Here is a 23,354-nt window from a genome sequence, read left to right as displayed (position 1 = left end):
GCTGCACAGATAGACAGACACACAGGCAGGTTTACAAACAGAGAGAAATATGCTTTCCACTCTCGCGTCTCCCTCTTTTTCTTCTAAATCTACAACTCAATCTCACTCTCTCGTCTGCTCTCTCCCTCTTAATGCTGTCCTTAGCTGAGCCCGAAGTTGAATTGGAAGTGTTTTTACCAAAAACTCAATGCCAAAGCTTTGTGCAGCGAGCTGTGTGAAGTAGACATAGCAAAGTCGACTTCGCCCAATTAATAAAACAAGAGTTCCAGCGATTGCTGAGAGTGAAACTCCAGGGTTTCAAGGTGCGCTGCGGTGGCCGGTGTGATCTCAAACTCTTTGTATGTTTGCATCATTGAATCATCCATGTGGGCCTTTGGGTGATTGGTAGTAGGCGAAGAAGATTGAAGTGGAAATAAAATTCTTGCGGCTTGCTGACAAAATAGCAAGCGTCTGTGGGATGTTGTGAGAATGTGGATGCACGCGTACACACACCGCCACAACATCCAGGAGAGCGAGTCAGGCTGGCGAAGCAATCGTCTGCTACATGCGACGACACAACCGCTGTTGCACCGATTTAAAAACAGCTTTAATAAAAGCTGAGTCCTACATTTTTTTCTTTCTCTCCTCTCCTCCCTCTTCCTCCTTCCAGTTTAAACTCTTCTCTCCTTCTGGCATAGCTACCCACCTCTGCCACGTGACTTTGCCCCAGGCTTGACAATCCAGACGTTGTGGATGCCGTCCATGTCAAACTGTGGACACTTGGTCCTCATGCGGTTCACAATACTCTCCACCTGACCTATCAACGTCTGAGACACTGAGATGATCATACTGTCCTCACTGAAAAAAGCAAGAGAATTATGTTCTCTGAAACATATTTCACGTTGTGTGTGTGGTGTGGTGTTGTGTGGTGTGGTACTGTTGTATGGTGTGGTGTGGTGTGGTGCGGTCTGTTGTGTGTGCAAGCGCCCCTGTGTGTGTGTGTGTGTGTGTGTGTGTGTGTGTGTGTGTGTGTGTGTGTGTGTGTGTGTGTGTGTGTGTGTGTGTGTGTGTGTGAGTGAGTGTGTGTGTGAGTGAGAGCCTGACCAGCATACATGAAAGTCAATACACCTGTGGATTTGCAGGCTTAATAGCTTAGGCGATAAGGAATTTAATGCTGCAAATTTTAGGCAAAGCAAACCCTGTGGTTCAGAAGACGGGTTCCACAGTAAAGTTCAATATTAGCGTCAGAAACATTATTTGGGAGCGCTGTGGTGGCCGTTGTGGCCAGTCAAAGTAGTTGGTTGCTCAGTTTTGACTAACATGATTGGCCATAGTAAGGAACTTACTGCTCCACCGGTGTCGAACATTGCTGTGACCGTGCTGAAATAATTGACCGGACACATTTTGCGAATCTCGACGTTTATTGCCAACAAGAATCTGTAATGGTTGAAGTATCATGAATTATGACCAACTTGGCTACTCAATCAATCAATATGAGGCTTATATCGCGCGTATTCCGTGGGTACAGTTCTAAGCGCAGGGATTTTTTAAAATTTTATTTTTTATTTTTTTTATGCAATTTATATTGCGCACATTTTCAAGGCGCAGGGATTTATTTTATGCCGTGTGAGATGGAATTTTGTTTACACAATACATCATGCATTCACATCGGCCAGCAGATCGCAGCCATTTCGGCGCATATCCTACTTTTCACGGCCTATTATTCCAAGTCACACGGGTATTTTGGTGGACATTTTTATCTATGCCTATACAATTTTGCCAGGAAAGACCCTTTTGTCAATCGTGGGATCTTTAACGTGCACACCCCAATGTAGTGTACACGAAGGGACCTCTGTTTTTCGTCTCATCCGAAAGACTAGCACTTGAACCCACCGCCTAGGTTAGGAAAGGGGGGAGAAAATTGCTAACGCTACTAAGCAGTAATTACACGCAATACATCAAAGAGGGGTTCTTATTGACGTTCAAAGCAGCTGTGCCAAAGCCAAAAGCTAAGAAAGTGGCATAACAAACTGCGTGAGCGACATTGTGTTTTTTTGCATAAGATAGAGTGATTTCTTTAACCATTTAACCGATTCCTTAACATTCAAAAATATAAAACTAAGTATCAAAAAAGTCGAAAATCTCAAAACAGTTCTACTGCACTGGGGGTGCAAAAAAGAAACGCACCGGACATGTCACCGGATGTTTACCATCGCGCCAGCCTGTGAATTGCTAAAGAGCACGCCTTCGTCTGAAGACTGTAAGTATATTACTGGATTTTACTATAGAAATGTATTATGTATTACATTAAAAGAATGTACAAGTCCTTATTAAATGAATGTATTCTTTATCCTGATATGGTCGGATGGATTAAATGTGATCGATGCATGCCGTTGCTTTGATCGCAACTTGTGTACGATAGCAGGATAGCACGTGTACTTTTTCAAAGAGAAAAGGCCATTCAGAATCAGACATAAAGATTCAGGCAGGGAATAATGTATCTGCTTTGTAAGTTTACTTCTGGAATATACGTGACCCTCCACCACGAAATGAGTCGCATGTCACCTCGCGCGGTTCTGCGCTAGGCTTAATATAAGTCCGGGGAGTGTCTGGTAACAGTGTGAGGGTCACCTTAGTCACAGGCTTATGACTCAAACAGTTTTCGCTCTTTTCTAAAACGGTTTTCACCACTGGATAGAGCATAAAAAACTCTTTAGGAAAATGTACAAATATGAAAATCATGCAAAGGTGACATGCGACTCATTCCGTGGTGGAGGGTCACATACCACTAATCGTACGTGTTCAATGTCTGAAAAATGTACTCTATGTGTTTCTGCACTGCTAGATCTGCGCAGTCTGTGGAAAAAAGTATGGGAAGCCATTTGTGTCAAAACAAGCTCGAATGTTAACAGAAGACAACCCTGCCCACTGCCTGGGTGAAACAGATGCTGCAAGTTCTACCACTGGAAGTCAAAACGAAGCACAAGATTCATCCGAGATTCCTGCTGAAGTTCTGGATGACACAATTGGCACATTACTTCAAGACCCTCCAGATGAACTTGACGAGGTTTTGAGTGAAGCCGTCATTGTTCCTCTACCTGACAGTACTCCAAACGTGGATGCCAAGGTTCTTGACGGAGCAGCAATTGTCCAGATGCTGTTACCAAAAGGTGCAAAGACTTTTGAAGACTATGTTGACAGCATTTTCCTGCCATATGTTGTGAGAAACTCTGGAGGAACATCACGCATAGACATTGTTTTTGATGTATACAGCAACAATCATCAAAGCAGCAACAAGAGAAAGGTGAGGGTGTGGCTCACGTCGAAGAGTGTTGCCTAAAACTTCCCTGCCGGCAAATTGGCAAAGTTTCCTTCGAGTTGATGACAACAAAACTGAATTATTTCAGTTAATTATTGCACAAAGACTTTGTGACAAAGCAGAGCTGGAGAATTAGATCCTCGTGTGCACGTTTGGAAACAAGGTTCTGTGTTGTTCAAACTCGCTGAAAGAAACTGCTCATCTGCTCACATGACGAGGCTGACACCAGAGTCTTTCTGCATGTTTCTGATTGCGTGAGAGATGGGTTTGACACTACATGTTCTTATCAGAACCACAGATACAGACGTTCTCGTACTTGCTGTGTCTGCAGTCAACGTGTTACCACTGAGAGAACTCTGGGTAGCCCTGGGGGTAGGGAAACACTTTAAGTACATTGCAGCCCATGAAATAGCAGCCAATTTCGGACCAGAAAAATCCAGAGCGTTGCCAGCGTTCCATGCCTTCACGGGTTGTGACACGGTTTCTTTCTTTGCTGGCAGAGGGAAGAGAACTGCAGGGAACACATGGAGACTGTACCCTGAGGCCACAGAAGCCTTTCTCATGATGATGGACATGCCTGCTGTTCCAAGTGACAAACTCATGGAAATACTGGAAAGGTTCGTCATCATCATGTACGAACGCACAAGTTCAGAACAGACTGTCAACAAGGCCAGACAAAGTATGTTCACCAAAGGAAAGAGAACTCTGGAAAACATACCACCCACATCTGCTGCTCTTCAACAGCACACAAGAAGGGCTGTTTACCAGGGTGGCTTCATCTGGGGTCAGTGTCTTCTGAAAGAGCCTGATCTACCAATTCCAGCTCAGTGGGGGTGGCAGAAGGATGCAGGTCAGACCTGGCGACCGTTGTGGACCACCCTGCCGCAAGCCCAAGAAACTTGCTATGAACTCATACACTGTGGCTGCAAACAAGGATGTAGAGGCCGCTGCAAATGCTCAAAGGCAAACCTGCAGTGCACAGCGCTGTGTTTCTGTGGTGGGGACTGCAAACGTGATTAGCCGCGTCTGAACAACACGCAGACCTCTTAGTAGTATTTACTTCAAGGTAAGATTTATGTCAAGCACAATCTCATCGGTTCTTATTTTCCTCTTGTTATTTCATCGTAGTTTTGGTTTGTATTGCATTTGTTTTTGCCGGGAAATTCTTACTCATGATAAGTGGCGCCGGTGAAGAAAATGTACGTGGGCGGAATGGATTACCTTGTTTAACGCTCTATTGTGGCTATCATGGGCCCCGTACACGGTGTTTCTGACGCTAAATTTGCAGGCTAATGTGTCCATAAGGTGTATGCAAAAAATCATGCTTTGCCTCAAATTTGCAGTATCAGCCTGATATTCGACCCTTATCGCCCTAACTATAAGTACATAATTATGTAAGAGTATATACATGAAGACAGTACTTACTGGACAAGCTGGTAGTACCAGGTGATGAGGTCATCCCACTGTCCATCAGTCATTGGGATCTGAAACCAGCAATGTCATGTGTCAGTCACTCATAATATTTTACATTAAGGCAAGTCATGTACAGTGGAGTCCGGGTACAACGAATCTCAAGGGAGATACATTTTAGTTCGTTATATCAGTAATTCGCTGTAGAGTTTTCAACCCTAAATGGCCTTAAGACAAGTTTTCCCACTCACCTTCAAATGATCGTCCCATCGATCTTTCCTTGGAGAGTACAATCTCTGCATGTTTTCAACAGCTTCATAATATAATCCATAGAGGCATATAGTTCAAATGTTCACTTTACTGTCACAATTTTAGAAGTAAAATTGAAAAAGTCGTGTAAAAGCATGTACATGGACATTCTGATCAATCTCCGATTTCATGGTGTCCACCAGTTCTGGTGCATGTACTACCCTGGCCAAGTTTCCTCTCAAGACATCAAAGAGACCGCCCCATAGGTTAAACTCCCCATAGGTTAAACTCGGGCACTGACCCGGGTGCAGGAGGTGTTTCCTCTCTCATGTATGAAAGGGGAACCACCTCTCATAGCTAAAACTGGGTCAATGACCCCTGGGAAGAAGGTCAGTGTCTCATAAACAAGGCCACCCAGCTATCACAATGGACCTGCCTTTGATCTCGCCTCACGCAGATCGTTGTAGCCTTGTGACTTTTTAGAGCACAGTCATAGCTTAGCAGCTGATTGGAATAGTGAAAACACAGCGGTGGTGGCTGTTCCGTGCACCTCCCGCTGTTTGTTCAGAGTTCGCTCATCACGCGATGTGCACTTGTGTTTGTGTATTTTTGTGTATTTTTGTCTTTGGAGACAATTATTGACATCAGTTCGTTGTAGCCTTGTGACTTTTAGAGACAAAACGGCTCTGGGGCGATGAAAACGTGTTTGTTATAAGAGGGGTTCGTTATGCAAATGAGTTCAAAAGGTTCGTTGTAGGCGGAAAGTAACAAGTAAGAAATAGAAGGCTGTCTGCCGGGAAATCAATGGCAGTTCGTTAAAAGCGGGATTTCGTTATACCCAGGTTCGTTATAGCTGCATGGAGTGACTCCACTGTATATGCACATCAGCAAGACACAAAATTCATAACTGATGCATCTTTTAGAATAAAGAAAACAATTGAGTCCTGGATTCAAAAGAGTATAAGCATCAAGTTGATTAAAAGTTCAGAGAGAAATAGAAAGAGAAAGAGAGAGGGGATGGGGGGGGGGGGGGGGTGGACGGACAGATAGAGTAACAGAGACAGAGATAGAGGGAGGGAGACAGTAAGACAGACTGAGTCAGCGATCCAGACAGACAAATAAACAGACAGACAAATAAACAGACAGACAGACAGACAAATAAACAGTCAGGCATTCAGACAGATAAACAGAGAAAGGAGAATTAAGCCGTAAAGGTGTGTTCAAACTTTGTGCCTTTTCAAAGAACTAGAAAATTCAAACTTTTAAACCGGACAACCACAAAAACTCACACGGAACCACACAATAGCAACTGCAACCAGTACCCTGTACATCCTTCTGATTCGTACCTGAACTTGTTTATCGATATCTTCATGGTCTCTCTCAGACAGGAACTTTTCACACTGCACAATTGCAACTTCCAAAATGCGCAGTGGAACCAACACACGTTTCTTTTTCCTCTTTTCAGCTGGCTTGGCTATCTTAGGATCTGCAATTAGAAAGTCAGAGACCCCATCAAAGCTGTGTGTACCCTATTATAATTGCCACTCAGGCAAGATCAAAATCAACCCTGATATTCACTGTGAGTGGTACAGTGGAACTCCCCTTTAAAGAGCCCCCAATTTAAGACTCCCTCCCTTTTAACACTTTGTACCCCATCTATGTTGAGCAAGTTTTGTTTAGCCAAGACCAGCTGTGCTGCAGCCGGTCACTCAGAATTGTAGTAACTGTGTAGTAACTGTGTATCAACACACTGGAATGCAGGCGTTAGATAAATGTTACAGGAAGCGACTGAAGCTAACAGTCTGAGCGGATATATCCGTACCTGGTCAGATAGAGCCATATGAGTGGGTACAGATATATTCGTACCTGGGAGACAATGAGTTAAGCCCCTAGCTACTTTCTCAGATTTTCTGTTCATAACCTATGTAAATGTTCCCCCATATTTAGACTCCCTCTTTTTCAAGGTCTGATTTTCTCAGAGTTTTGGAGGTCTGTAAAGTGGGTTCCACTGTACCTGCGATGTGAGACCCCTCTGATGACAGGACACCTCTCAATAAAGGACATCCTCTGTTGTCCCTTTGTCTATTACACACGTACTTTGACGAGATAATACCTGTCATGAAAGGACACTTTTAATGTAACGACACCTTGGGCTGGTCCCAAGTGTGTTCTTCATTGAAGGGACCACTGTATTGAGAAAGAAATATACTGGCACACCCAATACTATTCAAGATGTACGCAATATATCAATCAAATATAGCAGACCGTCATTTATTACTGCATGCATATGCGTAGAAAGAAATCAAACCTAGAAAGTATCGGCAAAGAAAAATAAAGTCAAGGAGAGTTACGGATTAATTTCAAATTTTAATTTTTAAGCACACATGAAGGTGTTCTGAAGTCAGAAAATGTTTCAAACATGCACCTTTTACAGGTTTACCCTACACAACCAAAACTATGGCACTAGGCTGGCACAAAGCAAAATACAAGCCCTGATTTGTTCCCCAGATTTGTGCAGGTCTCAAAATGTTGGTGCTGGTGTGTCATATGAAGTGCAAGTTTTAACCAACAACTCACATTTCCCAGGTGTCTCGGCAGTCTTCCCGCCTGAGGAGTCCTCTTCTGTTTTTTTCTCAGCCGCCTTCTCATCCTTCCCTGCAGCTGCTGCGTCAGTCTTGGACTCACTGCCCTCCGCCTTTTGTTGCTGTTGTGAACAAACACACTTGTTGCCGTCTTTGCCGTTGGGCTGTGACCGCGTGCAGTCGGGATTTGCGCACACAGGTTGAGTGTTAGCTTCTTTCGTGCCAGGCTCCTTTTTGCTAGCGTCTGTAGCCGACACTGGGTCTTCGGTGGATGCTTCGTCTGTTTCTTCCTGGGGTTTAGCACCGTCCATGTTCTGCTGTACGGCAAACTTGAGGATGTTCATGCAGGCTGATATACGATAGTCATCTGGAAATAGGAAAGATATGCATTTGTCGTCGTATGTAGCTGTAGTTTTAATTGATGCCAATTCCTACACACTATAAGGATTTGGATCAACAGAATCCACACATTTACCGGATGAAAATCAGAAAAAAAAGCATGGGTTTTTACAAGAAAACTTTTTCCATTTAAGCCCATAAATCAAGAGTCCTAGAAGGATCTACATTTCGACATTATGTTTTTTAACTTCATCAAAATCCCTCACTTCAATGAGAGTTAACGTTTTGTTACTAAACAACCAATTTGGTAGCTCAGTTGGTAGCTCAGTTGGTAGCTCAGTTGGTAGCTCAGTTGGGAGAGCAATGGACTTGTGATCCATGGGTCACAGGTTCGAATCCAGGCCGGGCCGGATCGAACACGGGTCAACTTTATGAGCACACTCGTAGAGAGTATCTATGTCCCACCCCCATGTCATCGTAGTGGTGCGTAAAAGACCTCAGTAATTCTGCCATAAGTGCAGGGGGCTGATTACACCTAAACACGCACACATCAGAGTAGAGCAACTCTGATATGCTGCTGGCTAAATTCTACTTGAGGAAGCCATCCGAATGTCCAACCAATGGGACAATAAAGAAATGAAAATAAAAAATAAAAGTGTAATGGCCATCAGTATCCACTTTAAACAGAGCCTTCTCATGAAGATTAAAACATTCCCTTCATTCGTGTTCTTACCAAAAGATAATACTAGACCAACGAACATCAAAGTCTTGTTATGATCTCTGACCTATAAAAGCCTGTTTATCCTCATCATGGCTGAGACGATAGCAGCGTGGGAAGAACTCGTTGGGGTCGGCGTCGTGGAACCAGGGCACGTTCTTCATGTTCACACACAGACCAACCTGTCACAGGAAAAGAAGGATGTTTGAAAGTAACAGTTACCGTAAGTCCAGCTCTCACAAGTGCAAAGCAAGAACTGAAAAGAATATTTCTTAATTTTGGACAACATGGGACATTTCATGAGCAACAAAAGAAAGAAAAAAACCATCTAAATTCATACAGCATTTTTGACAGCTTTGAAAGCAAATGTTTGGACAACAATTAAGAGAACATTCATCCTACTTACACGTTAAAAGGGAAACAACTGAGAAAAACAACAACAAAATACACAAAAATGTCAACTGATTGATGTATTTTAACTAGTAAATTCACAATTTACAAACACAAGAAATCTCGTTACCACCAAAAGCTTCACAAATTCTTGCTATCAACATGCACGATACTGAATATTCATGATCTTCCATGACTAACCTTTGTGGTAAAGGAACCAGCTTTGCAGTAGTGGTTGACCGCCTGTTCGCGGGTCAGAAAACGATAGTCGATGACATCACGCTTCAGCACCCAGAAGAAGGAAGGGTTGGTGTTCCGAAGCATGCGAGACTGAAAAATACAGCATAGCAATTACAATACAAATAGGTTGAAATTTTTTTTAGAAAAATTAATTTTAATGAGCTGAAGTAGAGAAAATTAAAAGTTAGATTTTTTGGGCTTTGTAATTGTAAATATGGGGATTTTTTTTAAACACTATCTTCCATTAGCTGCAATAAAACTCTACTGAAACCAAAGAAGGATTCTATGCACACTGCCTTATCTGTAATTATATACGCACACCCCCTTATCGATCTGTGTTTATCTCAAGATTTACTCTTTCAATGCTCGCTCCCAAAGCAATGAAACTCACCAAGACAAGTGAACCATATATATATAAAAATGTGAAATCTGGTAGCAAGCACCTCATTTAAAAGAACTTACCCTTGTAATGAGATGACATTTTTTTCAAATTTGTATCTGTATGCCTTAATTTGTTGCAATTTAATGCTAAATCTGTTTAAACAGAAAAAACTAGAATGCACAAAGGTAAACAAAAAGCACAGTGACACACTAGAAAGTTAAGTGACACAATAACTTAAGATGTGTGCATGTCAACAGGGAAGACGTCTCAGTCTCATTAAATCACTGATAATCTCTGAGCAAGAAAAGTACTTGTTTTGCACATGTATGTGAAGACATCGATCTGAACTTAAAAGAAAAGAATTCCACTAAAAACATATATGCCTGATGGCACAATAATAACCTTGCTGATATCAAACAGAAAATGAAATAAAGGCAAGAAATGCAAAATGTTATTATAAGAGGAACTCATCCACACATGCAGACACACTCTATCTTTCTTCCTTCCTGTAATCAAATGGAAAGAAAAAAAGAGACACAAATCTGACATAAAACCTGTCTGTAATGCTGGTAGCAATTGACCACTGTGCAAGCAATATATGAATGTGATAAAGTGAGGCTTAAAGGCACAGTAAGCCTCCCGTAAACCATCACAGATACTGTCAGGCTTTTACACACAGTACAAACACCCTTCCATTTGAACGCTCACCGAACGGGAACATCTTAGGTGCCCTACGTAAAGAGCTAGCAATTTTCAAAGAATTAATTTTGCGGATTGTCTGTCAGACAATCGGACGGTGCTTTTTTGCGCTTCTGACCTAACTTTTGAAATCTAAATAATAAATTGACAGCTTGTTACACAAACATTCTTAAATCATGAAAGAAATCTTTTTTCATCAAGACAAGATCAGAACAAAACGAAGTTTTGAAAGTTTAAAAAAAGATAGCCCGAAAGCAGGGTCACGCAAGGTCGTGGTTCTCGTAGCAGACGACGCTGCCTGGCGCCAGTTCCTCTGAACCGTTAACCGCCACTGCTCTAGTTCGCAGCCGTTTCAATGTTGCATTTCAGATTCAAAGGTACACAATAACGTGCTATTGCAGATAAGCTTACAGAGATTTGCATTGAAATGGTGGCTAAATTGTGAAAAAAGGGAAACGGGATTACATGGGTTCACGATGGCTCAGAGGTAAGATAAACCACGCAAAAATAAATTCTTTGAAAATTGCTCGCTCTTTACGGAGGGCACCTAGAATGTTCTCAAGCGGTGAGTGTTTAAATGAAATGGTGTTTGTACTGTGTGTAAAAGCCTGACAGTATCTGTGATGGTTTACGGGAGGCTTACTGTGCCTTTAATTTGTGAGAAAAAAATAAACACAAAACAAAATTAAATCCAATTTGATAAATCCCTTTTCTAAATACCTGAAGGGCACATTGAACATTTGATTTCATGGTTTAACAAATTTCCTTTTATCAGCCCATTACAATTTTTCATTACTATAATTGATGTGTTATAAATTACATTCAGTTGAGACAAAAGTGTGTGTGCCAACACAAGTATAACAACAGCTTGACATCAAAAGTCTGCAGTCTCACCATAGCTGAAGCATATTTTTGTTTCTTCTGGCAATGCAATATGGAAAGAAGTCATCGCGTGAAAATCTAAAGAGTTTATTCACACACTTATGCAAACACATGTATGCACACACACACATGCACATGCACGTACGCACACACACACACACACGCACACACACAAACACACACCCACACAAACACACACCCACACACTGGGGGCGGAGAAATAGCTCAGTTTGGTTGCGGCACTGGCTTCAAAACCGGTTGTCGCTATATCGGCATGGGTTCTATCTCCACATCCGGCGAGGCACACAAACTCCAAATCCTTACCACCTCTCCAACGACCCCAGTCTCCCTCCCCCCCCCAACCCTGGTCATCTATGATCTTCCAACAACACTGACCAGTCCAAGCCACCCACTTCCATCAGTCATCCTACTCCGGAACAGTTCAAGCAAGTTTATGTGAAAAGAGATGCATAACAAAATAATTACCATAATTCCATAGACACCATCATCTTCCTCCCAGGGTGGGATCTTTGGCTCATCATCTGAAGAAAAGGAAACATTAGTAATAATTAATTAAAATCTGTGACAATCTAAATAGCGTTTTTTTTTTATTGCAGACTTATTCAGGACACTCAAGTGCCTGCAGTGGCCATGGTAGCTATTTTGGTAACTAGGTGGACAAAATGCTGTTCTGCTCTAACTTTCATCCGATCACAGCAGAAATTTGAGATTGAATAAGATGCATAATTAACACACCCACATGGTAAACCTGTATCAACAATTCATTGTGTTTTCCTTTTCACCCTATCAACTGCATAACAATGTCAAACTGACAAACGTAAACCTTGAATAAGAAGGTGATAATGTTCTATAGTTCAATCATAAACCCACATGCTGAAGTTTCAACGCACCTATACTGACATCACAGAAAATGGGGGAAAAAACTTACGGTCATCATCATCTGTATCAGCACCATCATCATCGTCGTCATCATCATCATCGTCGTCATCATCATCGTCATCTGACATTTTTTTCCGTTTGGTTCTGGGAGTCTTCTTTGGTGGCGTGACAATTTTGTAGAACTTTTCCACCCATCCCCTGCGCCGTAGACTATGTCGTATACTGGAGTAGCCCCCTTGAATTGTGAACACCTTGCGATACTGGAACGAAGACATAAAGATTCAACAAAAATCACAGAGCAGTTTCTTTAATCTTAAACACACAAGAGAAATGGTTCTAAATGTTGTTAGGGGGATTCCAATTTTGTAAAAAACATCAAGCCCTATATGACCAAAAAGTTAAGAATAATACTAGCTATATTTTGAATTGTCATAATTGCCATAGATTAAGCCAGAGCTCTCCCTTAATACAATTTCACAACTGATACTGAAAGAGAAGATCATTTTTAGGTGCAACCTCTCAAAGAAAACCAATGACAGTGATTTCCCAGATGGCAAATAACCAACCGCTCAACCAAATAATAAGTAAACCACCCAAACAATTCACAGCTCAACCAAACAATTCAGAGCTCATCCAACCAATTCAGGGCTCAACCTACCATCAGCTTATTCAAACAATCAACCGCTCCTGCAAACAACCCACAGCTCAACCAAACTATTCAAAGCTCACCCAAACAATCCACAGCTAATCCAACCTATGAACAACTTATCCAAACAATAAATAGCTCACTCAAACAATTGACCCACTGCTCACCTAATCAATAAATCCACAGCTCACTCAAACAACCACAGCTCACCCAGACAATCCACAGCTCACCCAAACAATCAACAGCACACCAAGACAATCCACAGCTCACCCGGACAATCCACAGCTCACCCAGACAATCCACAGCTCACCCAAACAATCCACAGCTCACCCTAACAATCCACACCTCACCCAAACAATCCACAGCTCACCCAAACAATCTACAGCTCACCCAAACAATCCACATTCCACAGCTCACCCAGACAATTAATCTACAGCTCACCCAAACAATCCACAGCTCACCCAGACAATCCACAGCTCACCCAAACATTACACAGCTCACCTAAACAATCCACAGCTCACCTAATCCACAACTCACCTAAAAGATCCTCCCCAGCTAACCCCAATAAATCCACAGCTCCCAAAATACAATCCACAGCTTGCCAACACAATCCACAGCTCACCCAAACAATCCACAGCTCACTCTAACAAGCCACAGCTCACTCAAACAATCCACAGCTCACCCAAACATTACACAGCTCACCCAGACAATCCACATTTCACTCAAACATTACACAGCTCACCCAAACAATCCACAGCTCACCCAAACAATCCACAGGTCACCCAAACGAGCCACAGGTCACCCAAACAAACAACCCACAGATCAACACAATGGTCTGGGTGGTCGAGTGGTAACGCACTTGCGCTCGGAATCGAGAGGTTGCGTGTTCGACCCTGGGTCGGGCCGCTATTTTCTCCCCCCTTTCCTAACCTAGATGGTGGGTTCAAGTGCTAGTCTTTCGGATGAGACGAAAAACCGAGGTCCCTTCGTGTACACTATATTGGGGTGTGCACGTTAAAGATCCCACGATTGACAAAAGGGTCTTTCCTGGCAAAATTGTATAGGCATAGATAAAAATGTCCATCAAATACCCGTGTGACTTGGAATAAAGGCCGCGAAAGGTGAACATTCGCCTAACAGGCTTGAGGTTTGCTGGTCGATGTGAATGCGTGATATATTGTGTAAAAAATTCCATCTCACACGGCATAAAGCGCTTTGAACTTCGGATAAGGCGCTATATAAATAAAGAGAATAAAAAAATAATTTATCGGTCACACAAATAACACACAGCTCACCCAAACAAACAACACACAGCTCACCCAAACAATCCACAACTAATTAATGAAACAATCCACAGCTCATAACACACACAAAAATCCACAGCTCACCCAAGTAATCCACAAGTCACAGCCTGTTGTCCTTCAAAGGTATAAATCTAACCGACACAAAAATGTGTCCTGAATCCAATAATTTCACTATATTGATCGATAGTCAAAGCTAGCACAGGTTCAAGATTTGGAACAGGTGTATCTGAAACTAAATCACTCACCTTAATGGCTTTTTCCACCATCTCTTTGGCCATCCTTAGCCGTTCTCCATCATTGAATGTTGACAGTTTGCGGCTCAATTTTGGCCGCCCCAGAGTAGGCATTGTCTTGCTGCGAGTCAGGCTTTCTGCCAATTCATTCTCTGTGCAGATAGAACAAGAGAAAGAGAAAATTCAAAAAGCCTGAAGAAGAATTGAACAAGCTAGATTAAAGAAGCATGAGAAGAGATTTAAAATCAAATCTAAATTCTAACAGAAACTGCGGTCACAAAATTAATGGTGATAACAAGTTACACTTCAACACAGTTACATCACTATATTTCTGTTTAAAATCCTTATACTTTTCTGTAACAATTACAGATAGTTCTTAGTTTTCTTCCTAATTAATGTCAGTCTCCAGTCCTGCTTGCAAATAAAAACTGTATATAAAAGAAACTTTTAACCAATCCATATGATAAATCCCTTGATTGAAATCCAGTCAATATTAGATTAGCAACAGCTTGTCTGCTCCTTTAACTTCAACTGTAGTTTTAACACCTCCCTCCAACCCGTTCGCTTTTAATCATTTGAAAAAGAAGAGCCTGCAAGAATCTGCCCAAAAGCTCTAAAAGCTGTCACGGTTGACTTTACTGCAAACAACATTTGAAAGCACTACTTCTTTAACAATAAATCAAAAGCAATCAAAGAGAGAAAGAAAACAAAAACGATACTTAAACAAAATTCACAGACATGAAACCACACTCACAAGGGATTAAAAAGCGCAATAAACCACGGGACTGCAATGAACTGTAATTTGGTGGAAAAGGAAAAGTTAACGGGCTTATTGTCCGTCAGGTCTAAATTGCCTATATTGGACATGACTTGGTTTATACGATAGTCAAAAAAATAAAAAGAATTCGGGAGCTGGTTAAAAACGGGAGGATGACAGGAGTGGAGGTGAAAAGATATTTTAAAAAGATCTGTTAAGATTGGATAAAATCGAGTACTTTGTATCACCTTTGTATAAGTGGGGTCCACATACATAATCTGGGGGGATGGGGACGATACAATCAAGTGTTTATTTCCAAATGATTTTTAAAAGTTATAAAATCAGAGCCACATTTGATTAATACCGGTCAGTATATCACATGATTCATAATATAGAAAATCTTTTAAATAACTGATTGTAGTAGTAATTTGGTGTTTGACTTCAGTTCACTATGCATAATACAATCCTCTGAAAATCAGTGGGTGTTTTTTTAGCTCATGATCAAAATTGACCTGCTCATTTTCGTGTTCAAACTCATGATCTAATTTCTGACTTTTGAGAACAATCTATTTCTATTCCCCAGAATGATCTAAAATTTCACATGCTTGTACAATACAGCATAATGCAACCAATCTTATACCTTAGAGTACATGTATTATGACTTCACCTTATTTGAACAAAATAATGCTTTGCTGTAAGTACCTGATTGACTCAATGACAGAGGTTAATTAAACCACACAGTGTGCACATTTTTTGCCTGACTAAATAACTCAAACCACACAGTGTGCACATTTTTTGCCTGACTAAATAACTCAAACGTATAATGTACAGGTCACACAGAACAGTGTATATCTAATGAAGGGCAAGTCAAAAGTTAAGTCAAGTACTGTTCCTCTTCTACTCAGAGTTAAAAATCTGTACATGTAATTCTATGACAGGGGTAAACTACAAAAAAGAAGCTGAGATACAATATTATGCAAGCAAAAAGTTGGTGGTGATCATTCATGCTGGGAGACATATAACTGTACTACCACAATAAATACAGGTACAGTTATGTTGCAACAGTAAAGGCAATGTGTGATTCAATAACAGGATCATATATTCAAGCAGACATGCCATCAGCAAGGGTAGAATGCTAAAATGATTTATTTTACAAAGTACGGTGTCAGCATAACAAATTAGACCAGGAACAAATATAGCTATTCTGATGGACACGTGGGGGAATTCGGGGGCTGTGATTGGATGGTCTCACACATCCCTTTTCCGATCATCAAAGCATAACGCTACGGAAGTTGGCAATTTTTGCCGATATCCAAAAGCATATCGGCAATAACAAAGACGCATGGTTCCGTTTTTTTCCACGTGTATAAAGTACACGCATACCTCGCCAGGTTTGTTTCTGTGACTAGTCGACAGACGATGCCATTTGCTTTGTGTGTGTTTTTGTTGTTGCTTACTGTCCATGACATACATTACGTGTAAAATCCAGTTCTTTAACAGGCAACAAACCTTGCAAATTTCCAGAAGCTGCAATCTGAAGCGACCTATCTCTGATTCTAGCAGACGATCTCTCCAATGTTTAACACAAAATCAGCAAACTCTCCTGTCACATAGAACGTCCGTTGTATAATGCAATGTTGAAATGAAGTTACCGGTCTGAAACATTTTGTCGTTTCTTCTGAGACAATCCTTGTTCTCTTATCATCTACAGATTTACCGCAGTCTTCACCACGCGAATTCCTAACAGAAGTCAGACTTTCGAACATACAATCTACGTAGGCAAGCATGATACGTCATGACGTCATATGATTCCTAGCATATTGACGTAATGCTAAACATCCGGTTATCTCGAGTTTTCTCCGTAATACATGTCCGTGGGTTTTTCAATGTTCGGTTATTTCCGTGGCTTCATGCGGAAAGGGAACCGTCGTCTGCAATCAACGACATGGACCATTCTGGTACTTGTTGCTGACAAAAACATGATTTTAACACAGAATTTAATGTCAGAATAGCTATATAAACGCTATTGTGTGTTCATCGTAGCAATAGGGTCCGATATTTACACTCGAACAAGTATAATGCGACTCGTCTTCGACTCGTTGGCATTATACTTGTCTCGTCTAAATATCGGGCCCTATTGCTACGCTGAAAACACAATAGCTGTTAATATTGCATCCAAAGAGGATACTCGATACTGATGAAGAGAGAGAGAGAGAAGGAATAGATTTATTTCAAGCTGATGTTTTACAAAGATAAAAAGAAACCTTGGAGAAATAAAACATGAGCCAGCACGGATAGCCTGATGATTGAACAAACGTATAAAATATCTCAAGGCAAAAGTATAAAGTAGGTTTTTCTCCAAAAGCGCCAAAAGAAAAAGTTTAAAGCCAATAAGTTAGGCCGACAGATATCTATCTATTCATGTGGTTCTTTTGACACAATTTAACACTTTCCTTGTCATCAACCTTCTCATAATTCTATCAAATGCTCAAGTTTGAGTCAACAGGCATTTGACTTGTTCAAACGCTCCATTCTCTGGTACAGACTTGACAGTTCATTCAGTCTAAAATAGCTGTTGCTATATTCTACTGCTAACCAATTTTTGAAAAAAAATTTCTTTCCACAAAATCTTGTGTGCAATTGATATATATTCACTACAAATTACAATACACCAGATAACATGTTCATGCACATAAAACAACGAGAACAGGACGTCCACTGAACACTTCAAGAACCGCATGAATGAAATAGCCCCAGTCAGTCGTACAATTAGTAAAAGACTACATCCACAGCTGAGTTGTGTGAAAGCCTGGTGTTGATACGGAAAGGAAACAGCAGTGCTGTACAATGTGAACAAAAATTAATACACTGCTGACTGTAATAACCTTTGTCTTCCTCACTAAGGGAGACATGTTTTCTTTTTGGAAGCACGATGGTAGCCCCAGAACTCCACTGTTGCCGTTTCTTCTTTCTTTGACGTTTCAGCACCATTTGACAGACACTTGATGCATAAGGGCCTGCAAGAAATGTATGGACTTCCTACATGTAGTTCTTTTCTGCAGCAGCTGAGGTGCAAATACCTGCTCAGAGCCTGTCTGTTTATTCTCATTTTACCTGATATGACAAGCATGAGCAATGGTGAATGGATTAACTGTGGATTTTAGAAGGGCAAACAAAATTCCTTTTGTAAAGTACAGATGTTTTGCAAAGAATAAGATTGTTAGATGAATAAATTGTCAGGGTGAGCAGTGGATTATTTGTAGGTGAGCTCTTGATTTGTTTGGGGGAGGTCTTTATTGCTTGGCTGGGCTGTGGATGGTTATGGTGAGCTCTTGAATACTAGGGAGATGTTTGATTGGTTGGGTGAGCTATGGATTGTTTGTTTGGATGAGCTATGTATTGCTTGTCTGCATGAGCTGCGTATTGCTTGGGTGAGCTGTGGATTGTTTGGGCGAGTTGTGGATTGTTTGTCTGGGTGAGCTGTGGATTGTTTGGGTGGGTTGTGGATTGTTTGGGCGAGTTGTGGATTGTTTGTCTGGGTGAGCTGTGGATTGTTTGGATGAGCTGCGTATTGCTTGGGTGAGCTGTGGATTGTTTGGGTGGGTTGTGGATTGTTTGGGTGAGCTGTGGATTCTTTGGGTGAACTGTGGATTCCTTGGATGAGCTGTGGATTCTTTGGGTGAACTGTGGATTCTTTGGGTGAGCTGTGTATTAATTGTTTGGGTGAGCTGTGTATTGTTTGGGTGAGCTCTGGATTGTTTGTGTGAGCTGTGGATTGTTTGGGCGAGTTGTGGATTGTTTGTCTGGGTGAGCTGTGGATTGTTTGGGTGAGCTGTGGATTGTTTGGGTGAGCTGTGGATTGTTTGGGTGAGCTGTGGATTGTTCGAGTAAGCTGTGGATTGTGTGGGTGAGCTGTGGATTGTTTGGGTGAGCTGTGGATTGTTCGAGTAAGCTATGGATTGTGTGGGTGAGCTATGGATTGTGTGGGTGAGCTGTGGATTGTTTGAGTAAGCTATGGATTGTGTGGGTGAGCTATGGATTGTGTGGGTGAGCTGTGGATTGTTTGGGTGGTTTACTTATTGTTTGGTTGAGCGGTTGGTGATTTGCCATCTGTGAAATCACTGTCATTGGTTCTCTTTGAGAGGTTGCACCTAAAACTCATCTTCTCTTTCAGTATCTGTTGCATTATTTTTTTTTCAGTTGTGAAATTGTATAAGTCAGAGCTCTGGGTTAATCTATGACAATTCTGACAATTTAAACTACACTTATATCTAGTATTATTCTTAACTTTATGGTCACAGGGCTTGATGTTGTTTTTTTTACAAAATTGGAATCCCCCTAATAACATTTAGAACCATTTCTCTTGTGTGTTTAAGATTAAAAAAACTGCTCTGTGGTTTTTGTTGAATCTTTATCTCTTTGTTCCAGTATCGCAAAGTGTTCAGAATTCAAGGGGGCTACTCCAGTATACGACATAGTCTACGGTGCAGGGGATGGGTGGAAAAGCTCTACAAAATTCCCACGCCGGCAAAGAAGACTCCCAGAACCAAGCGGAAAAAAATGTCTGTGGGTTGTCTGGGTGAGCTGTGGGTTGTCTGAGTGAGCTGTGGGTTGTCTGAGTGAGCTGTGGATTGTTTGGGTGAGCTGTGGGTTGTCTGAGTGAGATTTGCATTGTTTGGGTGAGCTGTGGGTTGTCTGGGCGAGCTGTGGATTGTTTGGGTGAGCTGTGGGTTGTCTGAGTGAGCTGTGGATTGTTTGGGTGAGCTGTGGGTTGTCTGAGTGAGATGTGTATTGTTTGGGTGAGCTGTGGGTTGTCTGAGTGAGCTGTGGATTGTTTGGGTGAGCTGTGGATTGTCTGAGTGAGATGTGTATTGTTTCGGTGAGATGTGTATTGTTTGGGTGAGCTGTGGGTTGTCTGGGTGAGCTGTGGATTGTTTGAGTGAGCTGTGGGTTGTCTGAGTGAGCTGTGGGTTGTCTGAGTGAGATGTTTATTGTCTGAGTGAGCTGTGGATTGTTTGGGTGGGTGAGCTGTGGGTTGTCTGAGTGAGATGTGTATTGTTTGGGTGAGCTGTGGATTGTCTGAGTGAGCTGTGGATTGTTTGGGTGAGCTGTGGGTTGTCTGAATGAGATGTGGGTTGTCTGAGTGAGATGTGTATTGTTTGGGTGAGCTGTGGATTGTCTGAGTGAGATGTGTATTGTTTGGGTGAGCTGTGGGTTGTCTGATTGAGATGTGTATTGTCTGGGTGAGCTGTTGATTGTCTGAGTGAGATGTGTATTGTTTGGGTGAGCTGTGGATTGTCTGAGTGAGCTGTGGATTGTTTGGGTGAGCTGTGGGTTGTTTGGGTGAGCTGTGTATTGTTTGGGTGAGCTATGGATTGTGTGGGCGAGATGTGTATTGTTTGGGTGAGCTGTGGGTTGTCTGAGTGAGATGTGTATTGTTTGGGGGAGCTGTGGATTGTCTGAGTGAGATGTGTATTGTTTGGGTGAGCTGTGGATTGTCTGAGTGAGATGTGTATTGTTTGGGTGAGCTGTGGTTTGTGTGGGTGAGCTGTGGATTGTTTGGGTGAGCTATGGATTGTGTGGGCGAGATGTGTATTGTTTGGGTGAGCTGTGGGTTGTCTGAGTGAGCTGTGGGTTGTCTGAGTGAGATGTGTATTGTTTGGGTGAGCTATGGATTGTGTGGGTACGGGTGAGCTGTGGATTGTTTGGGTGAGCTATGGATTGTGTGGGTGAGATGTGTATGGTTTGGGTGAGCTGTGGGTTGTCTGAGTGAGCTGTGGATTGTTTGGGTGAGCTGTGGGTTGTCTGAGATGTGTATTGTTTAGGTGAGCTGTGGATTGTCTGAGTGAGATGTGTATTGTCTGAGCGAGCTGTGGGTTGTCTGAGTGAGATGTGTATTGTCTGAGTGAGCTGTGGGTTGTCTGAGTGAGATGTGTATTGTCTGAGTGGGCTGTGGATTGTTTTGGTGAGCTGTAGTTTGGGTGGGTTAGATGTGTATTGTCTGAGTGAGATGTGGGTTGTCTGAGTGAGATGTGTATTGTCTGAGTGAGATGTGTATTGTTTGGGTGAGTTGTGGGTTGTCTGAGTGAGATGTGTATTGTTTGGGTGAGTTGTGGGTTGTCTGAGTGAGATGTGTATTGTTTGGGTGAGTTGTGGGTTGTCTGAGTGAGATGTGGATTGTTTGGGTGAGCTGTGGGTTGTCTGTGTGAGATGTGTATTGTCTGAGTGAGCTGTGTATTGTTTGGGGGAGCTGTGGGTTGTCTGAGTGAGATGTGTATTGTTTTGGTGAGCTGTGGGTTGTCTGAGTGAGCTGTTGATTGTTTGGGTGAGCTGTGGGTTGTCTGAGTGAGATGTGTATTGTTTGGGTGAGCTGTGGATTGTGTGGGTGAGATGTGTATTGTTTGGGTGAGCTGTGGATTGTCTGAGTGAGATGTGTATTGTTTGGGTGAGCTGTGGGTTGTCTGAGTGAGATGTGTATTGTTTGGGTGAGCTGTGGATTGTGTGGGTGAGATGTGTATTGTTTGGGTGAGCTGTGGGTTGTCTGAGTGAGATGTGTATTGTTTGGGGGAGCTGTGGATTGTCTGAGTGAGATGTGTATTGTTTGGGTGAGCTGTGGATTGTCTGAGTGAGATCTATATTGTTTGGGTGAGCTGTGGATTGTCTGGGTGAGCTGTGGGTTGTTTGGGTGAGCTATGGATTGTGTGGGTGAGATGTGTATTGTTCGGATGAGATGTGGGTTGTCTGAATGAGATGTGGGTTGTCTGAGTAAGATGTGTATTGTTTGGGTGAGCTATGGATTGTGTGGGTACGGGTGAGCTGTGGATTGTTTGGGTGAGCTATGGATTGTGTGGGTGAGATGTGTATTGTTTGGGTGAGCTGTGGGTTGTCTGAGTGAGCTGTGGATTGTTTGGGTGAGCTGTGGGTTGTCTGAGATGTGTATTGTTTGGGTGAACTGTGGGTTGTCTGAGTGAGATGTGTATTGTCTGAGTGAGCTGTGGGTTGTCTGAGTGAGATGTGTATTGTCTGAGTGAGATGTGTATTGTTTGGGTGAGTTGTGGATTGTCTGAGTGAGATGTGTATTGTTTGAGTGAGCTGTGTATTGTCTGAGTGAGATGTGGATTGTGTGGGTGAGCTGTGGATTGTCTGAGTGAGATGTGTATTGTCTGGGTGAGCTGTGGGTTGTCTGAGTGAGATGTGGGTTGTCTGAGTGAGATGTGAATTGTTTCGGTGAGCTGTGGGTTGTCTAAGTGAGCTGTGGGTTGTCTGAGTGAGATGTGTATTGTTTGGGTGAGCTGTGGATTGTTTGGGTGAGCTGTGGATTGTTTGGGTGAGCTGTGGATTGTTTGGGTGAGCTATGGATTGCGTGGGTGAGCTGTGGATAGTTTGTGTGAAACGTGGATTGTTTGTGCGAGATGTGGATTGTTTGTGTGAGATGTGGATTGTTTGTGTGAGCTGTGAAGTGTTTGTGTGAGTTGTGGATTGTTGGAGTGAGCCTAGGCTTGTTTGAGTACGCTCAAATTTTCAGTTGCCCTTTATATTGTCTTGTGAGCTCAAAGATTGCTGTTTTGGTCAGGTTATGGGCCGCAACAGGGTTGTGATTTGATTGTAGCAGTGCTTTGCATGCAAGGCAATGACGACTGACTCATGCAAGCAACCTGTTTGGTTGATTGAGCTGAACGTACCAGTTAGCAAAGTTAACACTGCCTGGTTGACAAGCCTGAAGTTGATAATTATGGTGAATGCAAAGAAGATTTTTCTGATGCAACATGCCACACAATTTCTCTAATATGTCAAGGGCATAACATGCTATACGATTTGTTCATGCTATAAGACATCCACAAACACAAAGTATAAAACAACCTGAATTTGGTATACAAAAATACCAACTCTAGCGCAAGCAAAAAGAGATACAAAACCTACAACAGACTTCTACTGAGATTATGAATTCTTGCTACACTAGATTCAGAACAATAAAACACTATTGGCTGCTGAATGGTGCTACTGTGTTTGGAGAACGATGTTTTAGTTCAATTTGCCAAGAATATTTCTTCTCTATTAAGGTCAGCCAATAAGCTTAATCCAAATTTTTACCAGACTGTCAGCAGGAGAAACATCACGTGTCATTTAGTATTCAGAGACAACTTCTGTTTAAAATGTTATGATATCTAGCATTCAGTTCTCTATTGATATTGTAGATACACTGGCTGAGTTCTACTTACTGACACGCACATACATCTCTAGCTACAAACTGATCTATACACCCTGATAATTAATTTCGCAAAATTAATTTCTACCAGCGACACTCTGTTCAAACTGTCTGAGGGC

At 42.1% G+C, this 23,354-nt stretch overlaps 1 protein-coding gene across 5 annotated transcripts in view; it reads right to left on the bottom strand.

The window, feature by feature from the left end:
• The window catches only part of LOC138963990 (tubulin tyrosine ligase 3-like), a 51,901-nt gene that overhangs the window by 19,200 nt on the left and 9,347 nt on the right, over positions 1 to 23,354 (bottom strand). For 4 of the 5 annotated variants that reach the window (XM_070335856.1, XM_070335852.1, XM_070335853.1 and 1 more), the window contains 10 exons: positions 17,915 to 18,046; positions 14,285 to 14,424; positions 12,139 to 12,349; positions 11,676 to 11,731; positions 9,188 to 9,316; positions 8,664 to 8,778; positions 7,535 to 7,906; positions 6,304 to 6,443; positions 4,724 to 4,782; positions 686 to 837 (listed from right to left, as the gene is read on the bottom strand). In XM_070335856.1, coding sequence (XP_070191957.1) covers positions 686 to 837; positions 4,724 to 4,782; positions 6,304 to 6,443; positions 7,535 to 7,906; positions 8,664 to 8,778; positions 9,188 to 9,316; positions 11,676 to 11,731; positions 12,139 to 12,349; positions 14,285 to 14,424; positions 17,915 to 18,046 — 1,506 coding nt within the window. The remainder of the gene's footprint in view (positions 1 to 685; positions 838 to 4,723; positions 4,783 to 6,303; positions 6,444 to 7,534; positions 7,907 to 8,663; positions 8,779 to 9,187; positions 9,317 to 11,675; positions 11,732 to 12,138; positions 12,350 to 14,284; positions 14,425 to 17,914; positions 18,047 to 23,354) is intronic. The other variant, XM_070335854.1, reaches the window with a different exon arrangement.

This window comes from Littorina saxatilis, linkage group LG4 (assembly GCF_037325665.1).
Source record: "Littorina saxatilis isolate snail1 linkage group LG4, US_GU_Lsax_2.0, whole genome shotgun sequence".
NCBI lineage: Eukaryota > Metazoa > Mollusca > Gastropoda > Littorinimorpha > Littorinidae > Littorina > Littorina saxatilis.
Note: the sequence above shows the minus strand (reverse complement) of the source record. Positions and strands in the feature narration are given on the sequence as shown.